The following is a 20,055-nucleotide window of genomic DNA, read 5'->3' on the forward strand; positions in this document are numbered from 1 at the left end:
AACATACGGGTGTTTTAAATATGGCTGCGCCCAGTAAGGCAAACATAGTATTATTTCGCACGGATTCAAGTCTTCTTTCGCAGCCCGTTGAGTAATTACCTGGCGACAAACAGTATGGATGGTGAGAACTTTGAACATTGCTCTTGTGTGATGTGTCCGAACGCAACACATCATCGTTATTTTGAATCCTGCTGGTACGGCTACAGCTGCAAGCGTGAAAACAGCATGGACCGCTTCGACAAGGCTCGGTGCCGCACAAAACGTACACAATGATTATCATCGGATCATGTAGTTTGTCACGCTTTCGGAAGGCCGTGTTTATCGCGATTACTCCCGCTTATAACGAGGGGTTTGGCGTCACACAGGCATTGTAGATGTACTCGGATAATGTCTTGTTTTTAAGATAAAGTTGTCTAGCTGTGTGAGTAAGATATTTGATAGTTGTTCATGAATGTGATTAAGATTACGAATGTTTCTAAGGGTTATTTCGAAAACGGCACCTGAGCAAAACGGCACCGGGCGAAAAAGGCACCGATCGGCGAAAACGGAACCTCGACTCAAGCGGAAACGGCTACTATTGATTGGCGAAAACGGCACCTTATTTTTTTGTTTACCTTGGTAAAATAAATGGTATTAAACTTACATGGTAACTTGCAAACACCAATAATTGTGATATGTTAAAACAAGTTTACATTAGAAATTAGCCTCTACTCCAACCATAATCCAACTTAGCTTATACACAACTCAACTTATTGTGAAAACATAACATGCTTTGAAGAAAAATATTAGAAATTAAACTCACATTGTCTCTTACAAACACAAATAATTGTGAAATAAAACAAGTAAGAAATTAGACCCAAACTCCAATTTAGTCGCCGACTGATGGGGAGGCGGAGTTAACTTATTGTGCAAACACTATGCACTTTGAAGTTTTAAGTACCTTTACTCAATTTAAGCTGAAACTGTATCTAAGAGGCCCAACATGGTGCTGTCAGTTATTCACAATGGCATTCCGATGTGTTGCATGCGAGAAGAATGTCAGAAAAAATCAACATGCTGTATCCTGTGATAACTTTGACCAGTGGATCCGTCGTGTATGTGGAACCGGACTTTATGTGGCCCGTTATAGAGAAATTTGCCGGACTGAAGAAGACTTCCCTTTCTGCTGTTTGAGATGCGTGGATAAACTTAAACTTGTTTTTAAACACAAACATTTATTTCTATCTCATAAGAATATAATATAAGTATAATCTAAGTAAGTAAGTATGTCATATTCTATTTTTCTATTTGGTGTTTGTAGAAAACTTCAGATACCAGAACATTCTGGCCCTGCAGCGTCAGGAACAAGACAACAACCTGTCCGGCATCGGTGATACAGGTCGACGACACCTTCACATACTTATAATGTTTTAGGTAAAGGAACAAGCTGTTGAAAACATCTACAAATCGTGCGCCAGTATCGTTGAAGATGCTCAACAGAGACTCGTTGACCTTGACCAGGCTGGTGGACGCCAAAGCCACTCAACCCCTTTTCAGGGAGGCCAGTCTGTTGCCTCTACAGTCAAGACTCATTCAGGAGGGACGACTCAGGGCGTATGTGCGCAAAGCATCCACATCTTGTCAAGTGGAGATCTTCTACATATGGCAACAATTCAAGGATGGAGACTTCTCTCTGAGCCAAGTACTCTCACGTTCGGTTGTACATGGGCCAATATTGTGAACACGATGAAGATGACGATGAACATGCCGACGACTAGAAGAACTGAAGAACTGTATATATGAACATTTATCATCCAAAACTGGTTCCCACAGGAGATATTGCTTGGGTGAGATCAAGCGATATCTACATTGTAGATATCACTGCAATGAAATTGCATCACAATGCTTTGCAGACCATTGTGATGTCACTGGTTACATGACATCACAATCAAATGACATCACTTATGGCTCTGCTGCTGAAGCTGTTAGCAGTACTTTACACTTAATACACGTGGCTGAGTGGGTTAGATCACTGACTTTGTGTGCTGGCGATTAGGTGCCTCACTCTGGCAAGTGTGGGTTCGAATCCCGGACGGGACTCAACCCAAAAAAGTACGAGAATCTGTACTTAACTAAGAAAGTGTTATCCAAATATAACATTTGTTACATTTGACCACTTTCTAAATGGCATTGTGTACTTATGATTATGATTGTGTTACGGAGAATGTATAATGTCAATGGTTGCATAGACACCTGTGGAGGAACAAGGTAACATGTTGCCCTTGTCTGTTTCCAGACTATCGCCATGAGTTGGCCGGAGTGAAGAAGGAGCTCACGGAAGTTGAAGGTCAGCTGCAGCTCCTGCTGGATAGACAACATCAGCTGGCGGAGAGGAGGAGCGACCTTGAGGCCATCTTGAAACAACAGTCAGAGCAGTCGAACCAGCTGGACGACAAACAATGGGAGACCAAAGGTTACTTTCAATTTTCTTGTCAGACATTTAGGTCTGTGGTCAGTGGATCTGTTGTTTTTTAGTTTAACGCCACATTCAGTAATATTCCAGCTATATGATGTTGGTCTGTAAATAATCAAGTCAGGATCAGAGTCCAGTGATTGATACAATGACCTACTTCAACCAAGCCTGACCACCCAATCTTGTTAATCACCTCTTGCGACAAGCATGGGTTGCTGAAGGCCAATTCTAATACAAATCTTCACAGGTCAATGGCTCTGCAACTCACTGTGCAGAGTTGTGCCCCTTAAACTGTGTGCTTGTATCCACTGATACCGGGTTTGAATCTTAGTTTGCCAATATCATAATCCTTGATCTGTCCGGGTGCTCGTAAGGTCTATGATTACCGTATTTGAAGTAATAAGCGCCCCGCTCTAATAAGCACCCACTGCAATATTTGCTAATATATTAGCTAGTGAACAATACCAATTATCACCCCTTCTGATTGATCAATGTACACAACACTTATTTATACGCGTATAATACGCATTCGTGTGTTACATGCACCCTTAATTATGGGCAATTAAACTGTGGAAAAATGTTTCTCTCGTGTATAAACATTTCAGGCTGTCAGCATAAACCACAAAATTTATCTTTCAACTCTTTTCCACCAAAATAATATTCTAATAAGAGCCCCCTATTTCTAATTTTGAGAGCACCGTGGGAGCTTATTACGTCGAATACGGTAGATGTAGAAATAAAATTTAGTGAGATAGCTGCTGCTATTATGTCAATGAACAATAACAAGAGTTTGGGACTTTACGGTTTTCCTATTGACATTTTCAAATAATTTCATCAACATTTGGATTTATTGCTAAATCAATGACAGTTCCATGACCCTAACAATGAATAAAGTAGTGGCCTTAGAATGGTTGATATCACAATGTGTATAATATTTACTTACCGGTACTGAAGTTGTTGTGTATCAGACAATATACTCTTATTTCTAAACCACAAAGCTATCATCTTTCAGGTTTTCCTTTAAAAGATATTTTCTGTTTTGGTGTATATTCAAAAACATTTCCGTGTCACTAACCCATTTTGGAAAGATTCATTAGATGCTTGTTACAAATATATAAACATTTATGAAATAACTGAAAATGATGTTATGAAATTTTAATGCAATCATTTTGGTAGGTTCATAAATGTAAATTTCAAGATTAATTGTTAGAAATTGGTATAAAAGGGGAATTCGCCATATAAAAGATATACATAACTCTGATGGTTTTATTCCTTTTCCTGATCTAAAAGTAACGTGTGACTTACGAGGTACTTATTTATGAAACAAACAACTCACACTGTCATTATTTATAGTACAGTGAAACACTGCAGGGAGTATATACCAAGTGGGGAGCAGCGTCTTGTGGTTTATTCTCTCTGCAGTGGCCACCCTCTTTAAGGATATCAATAAATATTTACGATGTCATAAAGTTGTGAGTTTATATTCATGATGATGACAATGATGTCATGATAGAAAATTGTTTTATCCTGAAGTAAACCGTGCCTTGTTATTCATTGTTCTTTGCAATTTTCTTTGAAAGAAGTTGGAAGGGGAATTTAGCAATCATATTCATTGGAAACATTTATTTATACAATATAGAACAACTACAAAAGTTACAAAACTGTTAAAATTTCAGTTCAAATCCTTACACAAAAATATTTGCACTAAAAAAGAATTGTTAAATATGAATTTGTTTGGCAGCAACCTATGTTCATTTTGTTGTTCAGAAAATCAAACATTGCTCATGTATTTAGAATGATCACATGTAACAAAATTCTGTGATGAATTCAATGCTTTTATCAATGTTATTTTCAGACTTGTTATTATTACAAAACAAGATATCTACTTTGGAGGTACTGATATTATGGAATCACTTATTAATATTAACAAAAAGACACATTTCTATAAAAAATATTAGCAGATTAAGAAAAAAAATATGTTTTGATTCATATAGCACTCTACTAATTTGATGACAAATTTTTCTGTCATTAATATTGATAATACCCTTCTCAAATTCTGAATCCCCAGTCTATTTTGTGAATCAAAGCATGTTTATATCTTTATTTCCATGTGTTTGTACCATGTACCTATGTCACTGGCTTCATGCCATATGTGTACCCTTCATGCATTGGGAACATATTTAAACATGCCAATACGATCCTATACATGCCTTTTACACACTAATATTAGCAATTTCAACCCCTGGAAGTTAAACTCAAATATGTCATTGAGAGCGATGATGTACCATTCAGATTTTGCCTGGTCAAAGGAGTTGGAGGAGAAGATGCAATCGGTGTTCGGGATCCGGGCGCTGCGTCCGATGCAGCTACAGACGATGAATGTCAGCATGTCGGGGAAGGACTGTATCCTCATCATGCCGACTGGCGGTGGCAAAAGTCTTTGTTTCCAGCTCCCAGCTGTCGTATCAAAAGGTGACTTGGAATATTATTTTGAGAAAAAAAGTTCATTTTTCGCTATGGTGGAATAAAACTATTGAATTGAGAACTTCTTCAAAAACTTACACAGTTCTATTTTTTCATATGTAATTTTTTAAAATTTGAACATTATTTAGGGACTGGTAATTTTTTATAGGGAAGGGGGGTGGGTCATGAATGTGTTACACAAAATGAGGGGACCAGCAAGTTATGATATAGTCACTAAGATCAATCATATCAGCGAATAAGCCCGAAGCCTGTGGTCATGGTTTTGAGTCCCAGATTTGCCCTGATTATGTTGCTAGGTTTGTCAGCACCATACCATGAAAATCTATAACCTGCACGTTCATCTTGCTGAGGCTTTGGAGTTAACTGACTATAAAAGTCCAATTTCCACCCTAGGCTGAAATTATGGAGTTATATTTTGGCTGGACCACCGAGTCTATGCATACTCTAATCAAAATCAAGTAATGAAATCCACAGACGGTTCGTAAACTGCTGTGCACATTTCAGTTGATTGCAGAATTTGCAAAGCATTCGTACCGTCAACTCTGCATCAACAGATATTTTCCAAATCTTTCATATTTTTAAACAAGGTGATGACGCGATTTGATGCACATCACAAGGTAAGACCCGTTTCATGAAAATATAGATCTTGATTATCGGTCAGATCGTTTGCCAGTTTGCTTGAAGCAAATGCAAGTGAAATAAGAGGTGGAATCTGATTGGTCAATAGGAGGGATATATAAAGGGGCATCACTCATAATGGCCACTGGTGGCGCTACAATCGAGCCCAGAAATTCCAGCCTAGCTGGTCAAATGTGAAAACTGGATTCATAGTGAGTTAGCTCCCTTGCCTGGGAAGATGCTGCACATTCAGCTGATACGCTATTATATGACTGAAATACAAAGCTGTGTTTAACTAAAGTCACACACTTGCTGTATCGCTTGGCCACTCGTGCACTCACACACCTACCCATTCACTCACTCACTCTCAGTCCTGTAATATTACAGGTATAACTCTGGTTGTCTCCCCTTTGGTATCACTGATGGAGGACCAGATGATGTCCCTAGAACAATTTGGTGTGGAGGCAGCCATGTTGAACGCCTCCGCCACCAAAGAACATGTGAAATATGTGCAGGATGCCATGATCGACAAGAAGGCGACCTTGAAACTAGTGTATGTGACACCTGAGAAGTTGGCGAAGAGTAAACGTTTCATGAACAGGCTAGAGAAGATGTACCAGCTCGGGCGGTTTGCAAGACTTGTCATTGACGAGGTCCACTGTTGTTCCCAGTGGGGCCATGACTTCAGGCCAGGTGGGTAGATGTTTGTCTTTCATTAAGGTAGTAGGGGGTGGGTTGATGGGGTGGGGCTGGGTGACTTTTTATGGGGACTAGATACTTGTTTCAGTGACAGCTGCAAAACTAGATATTATTTTGATTAAAATTATTAACCTAAATATGTTATTACAAAATTAGATGAAGATATAGATGATGACCATGATTATTAATAATCTCCAGGCATGCAGTGAGTATAATGATAATGAATGTATTTTTTTTAAAGACGATGTTAAATACTCTGTCAGAAATCAGATTAAGACAATGGTTTTCACAGAAAAATGAAAAAGTAGGGGAAAAAATCGGAAATGATATTTGTTTAGCATTCCACCAAATGTGCTATTCAAGACAACATTTTTTCGTGAATATTGTACATATGGCAATTCGTTCAAATAACTTTCTTAAGACAGTGTTTCTTTATATTTCCCATCAATGGAGCAGATTTATTCACAACTAAATATAGCAATCTGGTCTTATATAGTTATTGATATCATGGTGTGATGCAGACTACAAATTCCTTGGCATCATGAAGCGACAGTTTCCTGAGGTGCCGATCCTGGGACTGACGGCAACTGCGACAACGAAGGTGCTGCAAGACGTGAAGAAGATCCTTGCCATCCCCAATTGTCACCTCTTCCGTGCATCCTTCAACAGACCCAATCTCTACTATGAAGTAAGTATACACCGTAACCATGGCAACACATAAATCTGCCCAATGAGACCTGGGTTGCAATAGCTACCAACAAGTTTTATTGTTTTAATATCTTTATGATGCAGGTTCGACCTAAGCCATCAACTCAGAAAGACTCGATGGATGAAGTACAGGCCCTCATCAACTCCAGATTCAGGGGACAGTCAGGTGAGTGGCCTTGTACAGTGAACCCTATTAGCTCAGACCTGCAGGGAATCTGGGTTAGAACATCTTGAAGAGGCAAGAGAGTTCACTGACTTTAAAAGTCCAGTTTCCACCCTTGCCAAACTAGACTGGAATTACTGTGCTTGATCATAGTGCCACCAGTGGTTATTACCAGTTATGTCCCTTCTAAGCCTCTCCTATGGACCAATCAGATTCCACCTCTCGTATTCACACAAAATGGTGGCGCCCAGTCAGGATGATCTGATCGATAATCAAGATCTATATTGTGATAAAACAGGTCTTTCAGCGCAAAATGCATCAAATCACGTGAGCACCTTGATTAAAAACATGAAAAGATTTGGAAAATATCTGCTGACAATGAGTTGGCAGTGCACATGCTTTGCAAATCCTGCAATCGACCGAAATCTGCACGAAGTTTATGAACTGGATTTTGATTTCGGTCCGCGATTTTGATTGGACTATGCATAGTCTCGTTAGTCCAGCCAAAATGTAACTCCATAATACCAGCCTTTCTCAGCAAAGGTGGAAACGGGACTTTTATAGTCAGTTTACTCTCTTGCCTTGGGAAGATGGGGTTAGAATAGGGCCCCAGCAACCTATCCTGCTCATGAGAGGCAAATACTTGGTTCAGGTGGTCAGACTTGGTGACTTGGTTTATTGCATGTTTTCTCAGCAGTTTCGATCACAATATCAATCACTTGATTGTCTGGTCCTTATTTCAGCCTAAACTACTAACCGTTTTCATTTCCTGACATGACTTCAGCATTAATTTACATAAAAATCATGACATTGATGGAATTACCCCTTGAAATGTTTATTTGAATCAGGAGACTGTTATAGAGGAATTTTTAGCTGGAAAAAATGTTACTTGTATATGGGAGGGAAGTCCTTTTGCAATGCAATTTTCGCTGAGGTGAAGAAAACGGTGATAAGGTTGCTGGTCTCAGTCATGACAGGACAATCTTATTTGATTGGACAGTTACATTTTTATTGTTGTGTCAATTAAACCAGATGGAAAAAGGGTTTGCTGTTGAATGTGCCTTAGGGTATTTATGGTAAAATAATGAAGATATGATACTGTGGATAATCGAGGATGTACTCCTGGCCTTGGCTACTGTTTTGGGTTAGCTGTACAGAGAGATACCTTCCATTTAGTCTGAAACCAATCTCAATAAATTCAGACCTTTACTCTGATGCAATACCACTCTGTATGAAACACCTCAATCTAAAGTATTGCATCATTTAATGAGATTAGTCTGAGATGTTTCTGATATGACATTTTGCTGCTATTCCTTCCAGGCATCGTGTACTGTTTCTCTCGGAAGGATGCTGAGGAGGTTACCATAGAGATGCAGAAGCGAGGCATCAAGGCAGGGTGTTACCATGGTGACCTGTCTTCCAAAGAGAGGAGCCGTGTGCACAAACTGTGGACAGCCAGTCAGATTCATGTGAGCCTTTTTAGAGTTGTGAAGTATTTAGCTGGTTTGGGAGTGGGTAGGGCTGTTTGCTGTTTATGTCCCAACATAGGTTCGTTGTGTAAGGATCCAGTTTGGCGTTGCCCTGTGAGGTGTTCATGGAGTATTGCTAAGAGGGACAAAGATACCTCTCATTCTTTGTCTCTAGTTTCTACTGATAAAGAACCTTAAGAACAATCACAGCCAGATGATTGAACCATCTCATTCAAGTATCACCTCTGTTCTGTACCGACAGGTTGTGGTAGCAACAGTAGCGTTCGGCATGGGCATCGACAAGCCTGACGTGAGGTTCGTCATCCATCACTCTCTGAGCAAGTCCATGGAAAACCTTTACCAAGAGAGTGGGCGGGCAGGTGAGTGCACACAGCAGTGAGGGGAACCAGTGTGTGTTGTGTGTGTAGTTACCACGGCCTGGTTACAGCGAGATTGGAACCAGTGTGTGTTGTGTGTGTAGTCACCACGGCCTGTTTACAGCGAGAGGGGAACCAGTGTGTGTTGTGTGTGTAGTCACCACGGCCTGGTTACAGGAAGAGGGGAACCAGTGTGTGTTGTGTGTGTAGTTACCACGGCCTGGTTACAGCGAGAGGGGAACCAGTATGTGTTGTGTGTGTAGTCACCACGGCCTGGTTACAGCGAGAGGGGAACCAGTGTGAGTTGTGTGTGTAGTTACCACGGCCTGGTTACAGAAAGAGGGGAACCAGTGTGTGTTGTGTGTGTAGTTACCACGGCCTGGTTACAGCGAGAGGGGAACCAGTGTGTGTTGTGTGTGTAGTTACCACGGCCTGGTTACAGCGAGAGGGGAACCAGTGTGTGTTGTGTTTGTAGTTACCACGGCCTGGTTACAGCAAGAGGGGAACCAGTGTGTGTTGTGTGTGTAGTTACCACGGCCTGGTTACAGCGAGAGGGGAACCAGTGTGTGTTGTGTGTGTAGTCACCACGGCCTGGTTACAGGAAGAGGGGAACCAGTGTGTGTTGTGTGTGTAGTCACCACGGCCTGGTTATAGCGAGAGGGGAACCAGTGTGTGTTGTGTGTGTAGTCACCACGGCCTGGTTACAGCGAGAGGGGAACCAGTGTGTGTTGTGTGTGTAGTTACCACGGCCTGGTTACAGCGAGAGGGGAACCAGTGTGTGTTGTGTGTGTAGTTACCACGGCCTGGTTACAGCGAGAGGGGAACCAGTGTGTGTAGTTACCACGGCCTGGTTACATCGAGAGGGGAACCCGTGTGTTGTGTGTGTGGTCACCACGGCCTTGTTACAGGAAGAGGGGAACAAGTGTGTGTTGTGTGTGTAGTCACCATGGCCTGGTTACAGCGAGAGGGGAACCAGTGTGTGTCGTGTGTGTAGTCACCATGGCCTGGTTACAGCGAGAGGGGAACCAGTGTGTGTCGTGTGTGTGGTCACCACGGCCTGGTTACAGCGAGAGGGGAACCAGTATGTGTTGTGTGTGTAGTCACCACGGCCTGGTTACAGCGAGAGGGGAACCAGTGTGTGTTGTGTGTGTGGTCACCACAGCCTTGTTACAGAAAGAGGGGAACCAGTATGTGTTGTGTGTGTGGTCACCTTGGCCTGGTTACAGGAAGAGGGGAACCAGTGTGTGTTGTGTGTGTGGTCACCTTGGCCTTGTTACAGAAAGAGGGGAACCAGTGTGTGTTGTGTGTGTGGTCACCTTGGCCTGGTTACAGGAAGAGGGGAACCAGTGTGTGTTGTGTGTGTGGTCACCTTGGCCTTGTTAGAGAAAGAGGGGAACCAGTGTGTTGTGTGTGTGGTCACCACAGCCTTGTTACAGAAAGAGGGGAACCAGTGTGTTGTGTGTGTGGTCACCACAGCCTTGTTACAGAAAGAGGGGAACCAGTATGTGTTGTGTGTGTGGTCACCTTGGCCTGGTTACAGGAAGAGGGGAACCAGTGTGTGTTGTGTGTGTGGTCACCTTGGCCTTGTTAGAGAAAGAGGGGAACCAGTGTGTTGTGTGTGTGGTCACCACAGCCTTGTTACAGAAAGAGGGGAACCAGTGTGTAGTGTGTGTGGTCACCACAGCCTTGTTACAGAAAGAGGGGAACCAGTGTGTTGTGTGTGTAGTCACCTTGGCCTGGTTACAGGAAGAGGGGAACCAGTGTGTGTTGTGTGTGTGGTCACCTTGGCCTGGTTACAGGAAGAGGGGAACCAGTGTGTTGTGTGTGTGGTCACCACGGCCTTGTTAGAGAAAGAGGGGAACCAGTGTGTGTTGTGTGTGTAGTCCCCTTGGCCTGGTTACAGGAAGAGGGGAACCAGTGTGTGTTGTGTGTGTAGTCCCCTCGGCCTGGTTACAGCGAGAGGGGAACCAGTGTGTTGTGTGTGTGTGGTCACCACGGCCTGGTTACAGGAAGAGGGGAACCCATGTGTGTTGTGTGTGTAGTCCCCTTGGCCTGGTTACAGCGAGAGGGGAACCAGTGTGTGTCGTGTGTGTAGTCACCATGGCCTGGTTACAGCGAGAGGGGAACCAGTGTGTGTCGTGTGTGTGGTCACCACGGCCTGGTTACATCGAGAGGGGAACCCGTGTGTTGTGTGTGTGGTCACCACAGCCTTGTTACAGAAAGAGGGGAACCAGTATGTGTTGTGTGTGTGGTCACCTTGGCCTGGTTACAGGAAGAGGGGAACCAGTGTGTGTTGTGTGTGTGGTCACCTTGGCCTTGTTACAGAAAGAGGGGAACCAGTGTGTGTTGTGTGTGTGGTCACCTTGGCCTGGTTACAGGAAGAGGGGAACCAGTGTGTGTTGTGTGTGTGGTCACCTTGGCCTTGTTAGAGAAAGAGGGGAACCAGTGTGTTGTGTGTGTGGTCACCACAGCCTTGTTACAGAAAGAGGGGAACCAGTGTGTTGTGTGTGTGGTCACCACAGCCTTGTTACAGAAAGAGGGGAACCAGTATGTGTTGTGTGTGTGGTCACCTTGGCCTGGTTACAGGAAGAGGGGAACCAGTGTGTGTTGTGTGTGTGGTCACCTTGGCCTTGTTAGAGAAAGAGGGGAACCAGTGTGTTGTGTGTGTGGTCACCACAGCCTTGTTACAGAAAGAGGGGAACCAGTGTGTAGTGTGTGTGGTCACCACAGCCTTGTTACAGAAAGAGGGGAACCAGTGTGTTGTGTGTGTAGTCACCTTGGCCTGGTTACAGGAAGAGGGGAACCAGTGTGTGTTGTGTGTGTGGTCACCTTGGCCTGGTTACAGGAAGAGGGGAACCAGTGTGTTGTGTGTGTGGTCACCACGGCCTTGTTAGAGAAAGAGGGGAACCAGTGTGTGTTGTGTGTGTAGTCCCCTTGGCCTGGTTACAGGAAGAGGGGAACCAGTGTGTGTTGTGTGTGTAGTCCCCTCGGCCTGGTTACAGCGAGAGGGGAACCAGTGTGTTGTGTGTGTGTGGTCACCACGGCCTGGTTACAGGAAGAGGGGAACCCATGTGTGTTGTGTGTGTAGTCCCCTTGGCCTGGTTACAGCGAGAGGGGAACCAGTGTGTGTTGTGTGTGGTCACCACGGCCTTGTTACAGAAAGAGGGTAACCAGTGTGTGTTGTGTGTGTAGTCACTTTGGCCTGGTTACAGCGAGAGGGGAACCAGTGTGTTGTGTGGTCACCACGGCCTGGTTACAGGAAGAGGGGAACCCGTGTGTGTTGTGTGTGTAGTCACCACGGCCTTGTTACAGGAAGAAGGGAACCAGTGTGTTGTGTGTGTGGTCACCACGGCCTTGTTACAGGAAGAGGGGAACCAGTGTGTGTTGTGTGTGGTCACCACGGCCTTGTTACAGAAAGAGGGTAACCAGTGTGTGTTGTGTGTGTAGTCACTTTGGCCTGGTTACAGCGAGAGGGGAACCAGTGTGTTGTGTGGTCACCACGGCCTGGTTACAGGAAGAGGGGAACCCGTGTGTGTTGTGTGTGTGGTCACCACGGCCTTGTTACAGGAAGAAGGGAACCAGTGTGTTGTGTGTGTGGTCACCACGGCCTTGTTACAGGAAGAGGGGAACCAGTGTGTGTTGTGTGTGTAGTCAACACAGCCTGGTTACAGCGAGAGGGGAACCAGTGTGTGTTGTGTGTGGTCACCACGGCCTGGTTACAGGAAGAGGGGAACCAGTGTGTGTTGTGTGTGTAGTCCCCTTGGCCTGGTTACAGCGAGAGGGGAACCAGTGTGTGTTGTGTGTGGTCACCACGGCCTTGTTACAGAAAGAGGGTAACCAGTGTGTGTTGTGTGTGTAGTCACTTTGGCCTGGTTACAGCGAGAGGGGAACCAGTGTGTTGTGTGGTCACCACGGCCTGGTTACAGGAAGAGGGGAACCCGTGTGTGTTGTGTGTGTGGTCACCACGGCCTTGTTACAGGAAGAAGGGAACCAGTGTGTTGTGTGTGTGGTCACCACGGCCTTGTTACAGGAAGAGGGGAACCAGTGTGTGTTGTGTGTGTAGTCAACACAACCTGGTTACAGTAAGAGGGGAACCAGCGTGTGTTGTGTGTTTAGTCATCATGGCTTGGTTACAGCGAGAGGGGATTTCAGTTGTAATATTAGGAAACTAAACAGTGTTGTAAATATTTAGCTTAGTTTAAGTGTTAAATCTAACTTTATTGTACACAAAATGTTTCAGGAAGAGACGACAAGCTATCATACTGTATTGTGTTCTTTCGCTTGGCGGATGTGTTCCGGCAGAGTACCATGGTGTTCACGGAACAGACAGGACTGGACAATCTGTACGGCATTGTGGGATACTGTATTGATGCCAGCAGGTAATGACTTATAAAATTGAAATGATACACTTATTTATGACCCAGTATTCCCAAATCACGTTGATGTATACCCAAATCACATTGAAGTATACCCAAATCACGTTGAAGTATACCCAAATCATGTTGAAGTATACCCAATTCACATTGAAGTATACCCAAATCACGTTGAAGTATACCCAAATCATGTTGAAGTATACCCAAATCACGTTGAAGTATACCCAAATCATGTTGAAGTATACCCAAATCATGTTGAAGTACATCCAAATCATGTTGAAGTACATCCAAATCTTGTTGAAATATACGTAAATCATGTTGAAGTATTCCCAAATCACGTTGAAGTATACCCAAATCATGTTGAAGTATACCCAAATCACGTTGAAGTATATCCAAATCATGTTGAAGTACACCCAAATCACATTATCATGATACTGTACCCTTTATTCATGCAGAGAAACCCTAAGTCAGGATATGTTGTGGTCATGAGGTGATCAACCTCAGTCATGGTACAAAACAAATCAAATGAGGTTTTGTTCATAATGTGGTTTGTATCATGATTAGTCATCATAGACCTGTGTATTCTGTAGATTCCGTTTTAAATGTCAGAAACTGGTATTATTCCAAGACAATACCAACAGATGATTGGATTAATGTGTTCACTTCATAATTTGAACCTTACATATCTTTGAGGATTTGTACACAGTGTGTATAGTAAACAGTTGTCATGGAGATTATAGATTTGTATTTCATCTTGTTTTATAGATGTCGGAGGTCGGTGATCGCCCGGCATTTTGGTGAGGTGTGGGAAGCGTCCCAGTGTAACAGTAAATGCGACCACTGTGACCCTGCAAGGTTAGGTAGGTTACAGATTGGCCGCTGAGTAGACATTGTACATCACTCCATTATTCTCACCCATTGAGATAAGAGCATTTTAAACTTGCCTTAAATAGTAAGAGTAAACTTCTCTTCTGTGTCCTCGTCCATTTGACCACCCGACTGTCTCTGTGGCCTAGTGGTGGGGCCTCTGCCTGGAGAGCGGAGGGCCCACGTGGTCCAGTGGATAAGTGGTTCGATCCCTGGCCACATCATACAACAAACATTAAAAGATGGTACTTGATTGTTGATTGATAGTTTGATTGATTGTTTGTTGTTTAACACCACACTCAGTATTATTCCAGCTATATGACATCCGTCTGTAAATAATCGAGTCTGGACCAGATAATCCAGTGATTAACTTCATGAGCATCGATCCACGCAACTGCGATACGATGACAAGCATCAACTAAGTCAGCACGTCTGACCACCCGATCCATTAGTCGCCTCTTACGACAAGCATAGTCGCCTTTTAGAATAGAATAGAAGACCTATTCTACCCGGATCTCTAATGGCCTCATTAAGGGGCTAGTGACACACAACGAACCACACACACACACATTGCTATATATAAGTGCAATAATCTTGGACACAACCTTAAACCCCATTTCACCTCAACTCACCCCATCAGCTGCCCATCAGACAGTCCAGCATCTGTCCATCAGCTATAAAATATGAATTTCTATTTCTCCAAATCTACTGAACATATCAGTATCACTTGATCTTGTAATTTTGATATTTCTAACAAACATTGTTTATAAAAAGTTTTACCTAAATAATGAATCTTATATTCTGTTCTAGTGACAGCCAACAAACGTGATGTAACGCGTCATGGCCAGAACATCCTGAAGATTCTAGACCAGGCCGCCTGTACAGACCAGAGAGTCACAGCTATCAAACTGATTGATGCCTTATATGGCAAGGGTCAGGGGTCCCTGAAGGTGAAAGGCCTTGACACCATGTCAATATCCCGTGACAAGGCGGAGAGGATTGTGGCCTACATGCTGCTCCATGCATACTTGAAGGAAGATTTCCACTTCACACCCTACTCCACCATCAGCTACCTCCTCCCAGGTAAACAGCTACATCAGCAGCAATAACTCCAGCAACACTAGTCAAATCAGTAACACCAGCAACGTCAGCAACAACAACAGCAACATCAGCAACACCAGTCACATCTGCAGCTGCATGTGAAACAACAAACTATCACTGCAATATCATCAGACACATGAATCCTGCATATTTACACAATCCTTAGACACCTTTTACTAAGCAGTCTTTGCACCACTCTCTCACTCACTCATATGGGACATTGCTCATAATACCAAGCACTGGTCTGGCCAGTAAATTTGAGTTGAGTTGAATTGAGCTTAGAGGATCATTTTGCAAAGTAGTCATAGCACTGTGACTTACTTCATATGGTTACAAATAATCTAAAATCAAATTAAGTTGGAACCAGTCCCAGACATCTAAGCATACAATATTATCCCCTTATTTTCTGACTCCCATGTTTTTTCTTTGACAATGTAGGAGATTTCTCATATTATCAACCACTGATTTGTTTACAGGTCACCTTGATATAGCTTGAATAATGCTGATTGCAATATTAAACATACAAAAAGAACATCCTTTTATAGTGTAGCTCCCTGAACTGAAGAATCATGCAAGGTTATGTGCTGATGTGTTGTCTATTTCCTTTCGGTTGTTAATTTAATATTTATTAGGAACCACATAGTGCATGAATCTACAGGGCGATGGTGTTCCAGTTCAATTTCCAACATGACTGCAACCAGTTTTGAAACAAATTTTACTTTTTTGCATTTAGATGTCTTGGGCCATCTCACAAACATTTATAAAGTACACATGTATTATGGACATTTTCTCAAAACACTTTAGGTAATGAAGATGAAATTTAGTTAATATTTTTTGCCAGACATACATCAAAGATTGTTCACATGATACTGCATATTGTAATATAGAGTACCTCACAGTTATATACCAAGGAGACAATGCTTGTGGTACTTGGTGGAGGTGCTGCCTCAAGAACATCTTCCTGAGGCAAGAGAGTTAACTGACTTCAAAAGTCCAGTTTCCACCCTTGCAGAACTAGGCTGGAATTCCTGGGCTCAATCGTAGCGCCACAATTATTACGAGTTATGTCCCTTCTAAACCTCTCCTATGGACCAATCAGATTCCACCTCTCGTATCACTTACATTTGATTCAAACAAAATGGAGGCACCCAGTCAAGATGATCTGATCGATCGTCATGATCTATATTGGGATAAAACGGGTCTTACATCGCAAAGTGCATCAGATCATGTGAGCACCTTGATTCAAATCATGAAAGGATTTTGAAAATATCTTTTGACAACAAGTTGGCGATGCACGTGCTTTTCAAATCCTGCAATCTACCGAAATCAGCACCACATTTTACGAACCAGATTTCTATTTCATTGCGCGAATTTGATTGGACTATGCATAGACTCGTTAGCCAAGCCCAGCCTAGTTCGGCTGGTATCAGTCCTAGAAACTGGACTTTATAGACAGTTAACTTTCTTGCCTCAGGAAGATGACTCAAGAAATACTGTTATTTCTCTGTTAGAAGGAACAAAGCAATTGTTTGGGGAAACCACTAATTGTTTCTGGTGTGTAAAACCTCCGGCAAATCCTGGAACAAATTTATTTTTCAAAACAATTCAATCTTTCGTCTAAACAGAGAGCCTCGGTATATGATCTCTGCTCCAAAACTGATCAAATGGTGTTAGTCCCTTACAAAGTTTCTCTGTAGATATACTTTCTTTATTTGGATTGATCTGACGGTGACTTTTATTTCTGTTAGTAACCAAGCAATTGGAACTATTTGTCTGCAGGTGCCAAGGCAGGTCAACTACGAAGTGGAATCTCAAAAATGGCAATGGAATTCGAGACAAAGGTTGTAAAAACTAACTCCAGCAGCTCTCAAGGGAAGGGGAACAACTCTGCCACACCATCCTCATCGGAGGAACCATCCCCAGCAAAAAAGAAAGAGCTTTCAAAACCAAAACTGGTAATTGTGAAAAACGGAGGGGCGTCAAGTTTTGGTTTGGCTGATTCAGGTGGAGATAAACAAACAGTCAAGAAACACAACTCTTTGACCAAAAAACGTAAACCTGTGATTATTGACAGTGATGAAGAAAGTCTTGCTGGTCTTGAGTTTGATGATGAAAGAGTTGTTCCTGCTAAAAAGAAAGTTTCCAGATGTGAAACATCCGGGTCATCAGTCACTAATGGGGTCACGTCTCTGTCTCAAAAAGCAATCTTGATCGATGACAGCAGTGACTCTGATTTTCAATCATGACCATGTGTTTAGAGGATATTTGCAAACATTGACCAGGTGTTGGAGAGTATTTGTAAACAATGACCATGTGTTGGAGAGTATTTCCCATCAAGACTGTGTTTTGGAGAGTGCAAAGTGATGACCATGTGTTGGATAGTATTTGATAAAATATTTTACCCATTTATTCCTCTGTCTGTTCAGGGGTGTCATGTCAATCATTTCTTGTAGATTTTGCATTTCATTCTTGGGATTAAAGCAATCTTCATCCTCCACAAATGTTAAAAGTTGATTTAATTGACGTGATATTGCTGAAAAACAACCATAGTCAACACAGGAACGACTATCCCTACGCGCTTCTTCTCATCCATGCTTCAAGGTCTAACCCAACACCTATGTCCTATCGTATCAGTAACAGCTGCCACTCACACAATTTGCTTAAAAAGTGTTTGTACATTGCCTTCCATGGGACGGTTGTCTTAAGTGAACCAGAGAATGGATCAGACATGCTTCAAGGTCTAACCCAACACCTATGTCCTATCGTATCAGTAACAGCTGCCACTCACACAATTTGCTTAAAAAGTGTTTGTACATTGCCTTCCATGGGACGGTTGTCTTAAGCGAACCAGAGAATGGATCAGACATGCTTCAAGGTCTAACCCAACACCTGTGTATTTGATTATCTCGATTATCCGACGACACAGATTACAGTGGGCGTAACAGCAAAATAGCGGTGAAAACTACATGAAAAGATCACTAAAAATCAGTAAAAAGGGTAAGCATGTCCTATCGTATCAGTAACAGCTGCCACTCACACAATTTGCTTAAAAAGTGTTTGTACATTGCCTTCCATGGGACGGTTGTCTTAAGCGAACCAGAGAATGGATCAGACATGCTTCAAGGTCTAACCCAACACCTGTGTATTTGATTATCTCGATTATCCGACGACACAGATTACAGTGGGCGTAACAGCAAAATAGCGGTGAAAACTACATGAAAAGATCACTAAAAATCAGTAAAAAGGGTAAGCATGTCCTATCGTATCAGTAACAGCTGCCACTCACACAATTTGCTTAAAAAGTGTTTGTACATTGCCTTCCATGGGACGGTTGTCTTAAGCGAACCAGAGAAAATCCAGTGACACGAAGAAGATAAAAACCGATATGTTGATTTTGAATTACGTCTGCTGTGTACAAGTGCAGACGTGTGATTGGAACGCAGCATGGATGCATAGCCACAATATTGTTTTTGCCATGAATAAATATATTTCTCGGTCATATTCATTTGTTGTTATTGTTGCCTACTTTTGACTGTCTAGTCATACCGAACTGTACGCGTTTTGTGGTTTAAGTGACTCTTTCTTATGAAGAATCATGTATGTAATTTAAAATGTAATCATAAAGTGCACTGCTTTGTTATCGAGAACAATATTGTATTCATAAATATTCTTATTTATATGTCAGATTCTGAAGTTAAAATACCTTATTATGTCTTAGAATGACATTTAGGGGTGATACACATAAAGAAGGTGCAAAGTTCTTGATTATGAGGAACACAACGTTTCGGAGTATATACCTACTCCTTCATAAGGTGAATTAATGCTATGAAGCAGAGGACATATACATGTACCTGCAAGAACAACAAACATAATAAAATAACATGGGTGAAACCCAACAGTTTTATACTGTTTATGTATAACCTTAGGACTTGACCTTTAAAGTGACCTTGACCTTCAAATTTACGTCTTCGCTGGTTTAAAAAATCATTGATTTTAGGCATAACTTTAATGACATCCTATATAGGAAAGGTATTTACAAACGATCATATGTATGTTTTGTCTTAAGCTATTATTAGTGAAATTAAAATGGGAATAAAAAAATGACATTTTTACAAAATGGGGGTCGGATAACACATTACATTGATAATACCAATAATTCATAGCAGTTCATTTTCAAATAATTGGAAAATGAAAATAGAGCGAAATTTACACTGTTTTTTGCTTATTGTTTAACTCAATTTGTGAGATGCTATTATTAAAACATAATAATAATTTAAGTCTACTTTGTGTAAACTTTCACATTAATGATAAAAGTAAGGTCTCAATGCATACAGTACCTTCTTAGAGGACTTTATTTGTTTTTCTCTGTTTTTACAACAGAAATGTGCATTTAGACCCCGAAACAGTATCTGCGACCAAAACATTTGACCACAACCATCATTTTCTAATCGGGTGGATAAAAAAACAAACATAAAGAAATATTAATAATAATAGTAAAGAGAGTTTGCTTGGTTCTTATTATGGGAAGGGGTATGTCGGCAGCTTGAGGCTATGTAGTGATGAAATACTCTATTTAGGTATCTCATGACTCATATCTCATGTCTGTGCCACTCATAAAAATATAAATTTATCACGCCATGAGATAAACAGGCTATTTGGAAAAAAAGACAAATATCATCTTTATGATTGAACTCTTTAATTCCTGTTTGATGATACATTTAGATTAAACAGATTCACCCACATA

General features: G+C 42.0%; 1 protein-coding gene across 1 annotated transcript; it reads left to right on the plus strand.

The window, feature by feature from the left end:
* The first annotated feature begins 8 nt into the window (after positions 1–8).
* LOC139462043 (ATP-dependent DNA helicase Q1-like) lies at positions 9–18,670 on the plus strand. The gene is made up of 12 exons (XM_071243545.1): positions 9–121; positions 2,276–2,452; positions 4,745–4,924; positions 5,942–6,247; positions 6,775–6,941; positions 7,046–7,127; positions 8,445–8,593; positions 8,856–8,973; positions 13,211–13,349; positions 14,109–14,203; positions 15,021–15,293; positions 17,091–18,670. Exons 1-12 carry the CDS (start codon positions 115–117, stop codon positions 17,555–17,557), a joined length of 2,160 nt encoding a protein of 719 aa, XP_071099646.1. The 5' UTR covers positions 9–114; the 3' UTR covers positions 17,558–18,670.
* Positions 18,671–20,055: the final 1,385 nt, after the last annotated feature.

This window comes from Haliotis cracherodii, unplaced genomic scaffold (assembly GCF_022045235.1).
Source record: "Haliotis cracherodii isolate W230 unplaced genomic scaffold, xgHalCrac1.p SCAF_15, whole genome shotgun sequence".
Classification (NCBI taxonomy): Eukaryota; Metazoa; Mollusca; class Gastropoda; order Lepetellida; family Haliotidae; genus Haliotis; species Haliotis cracherodii.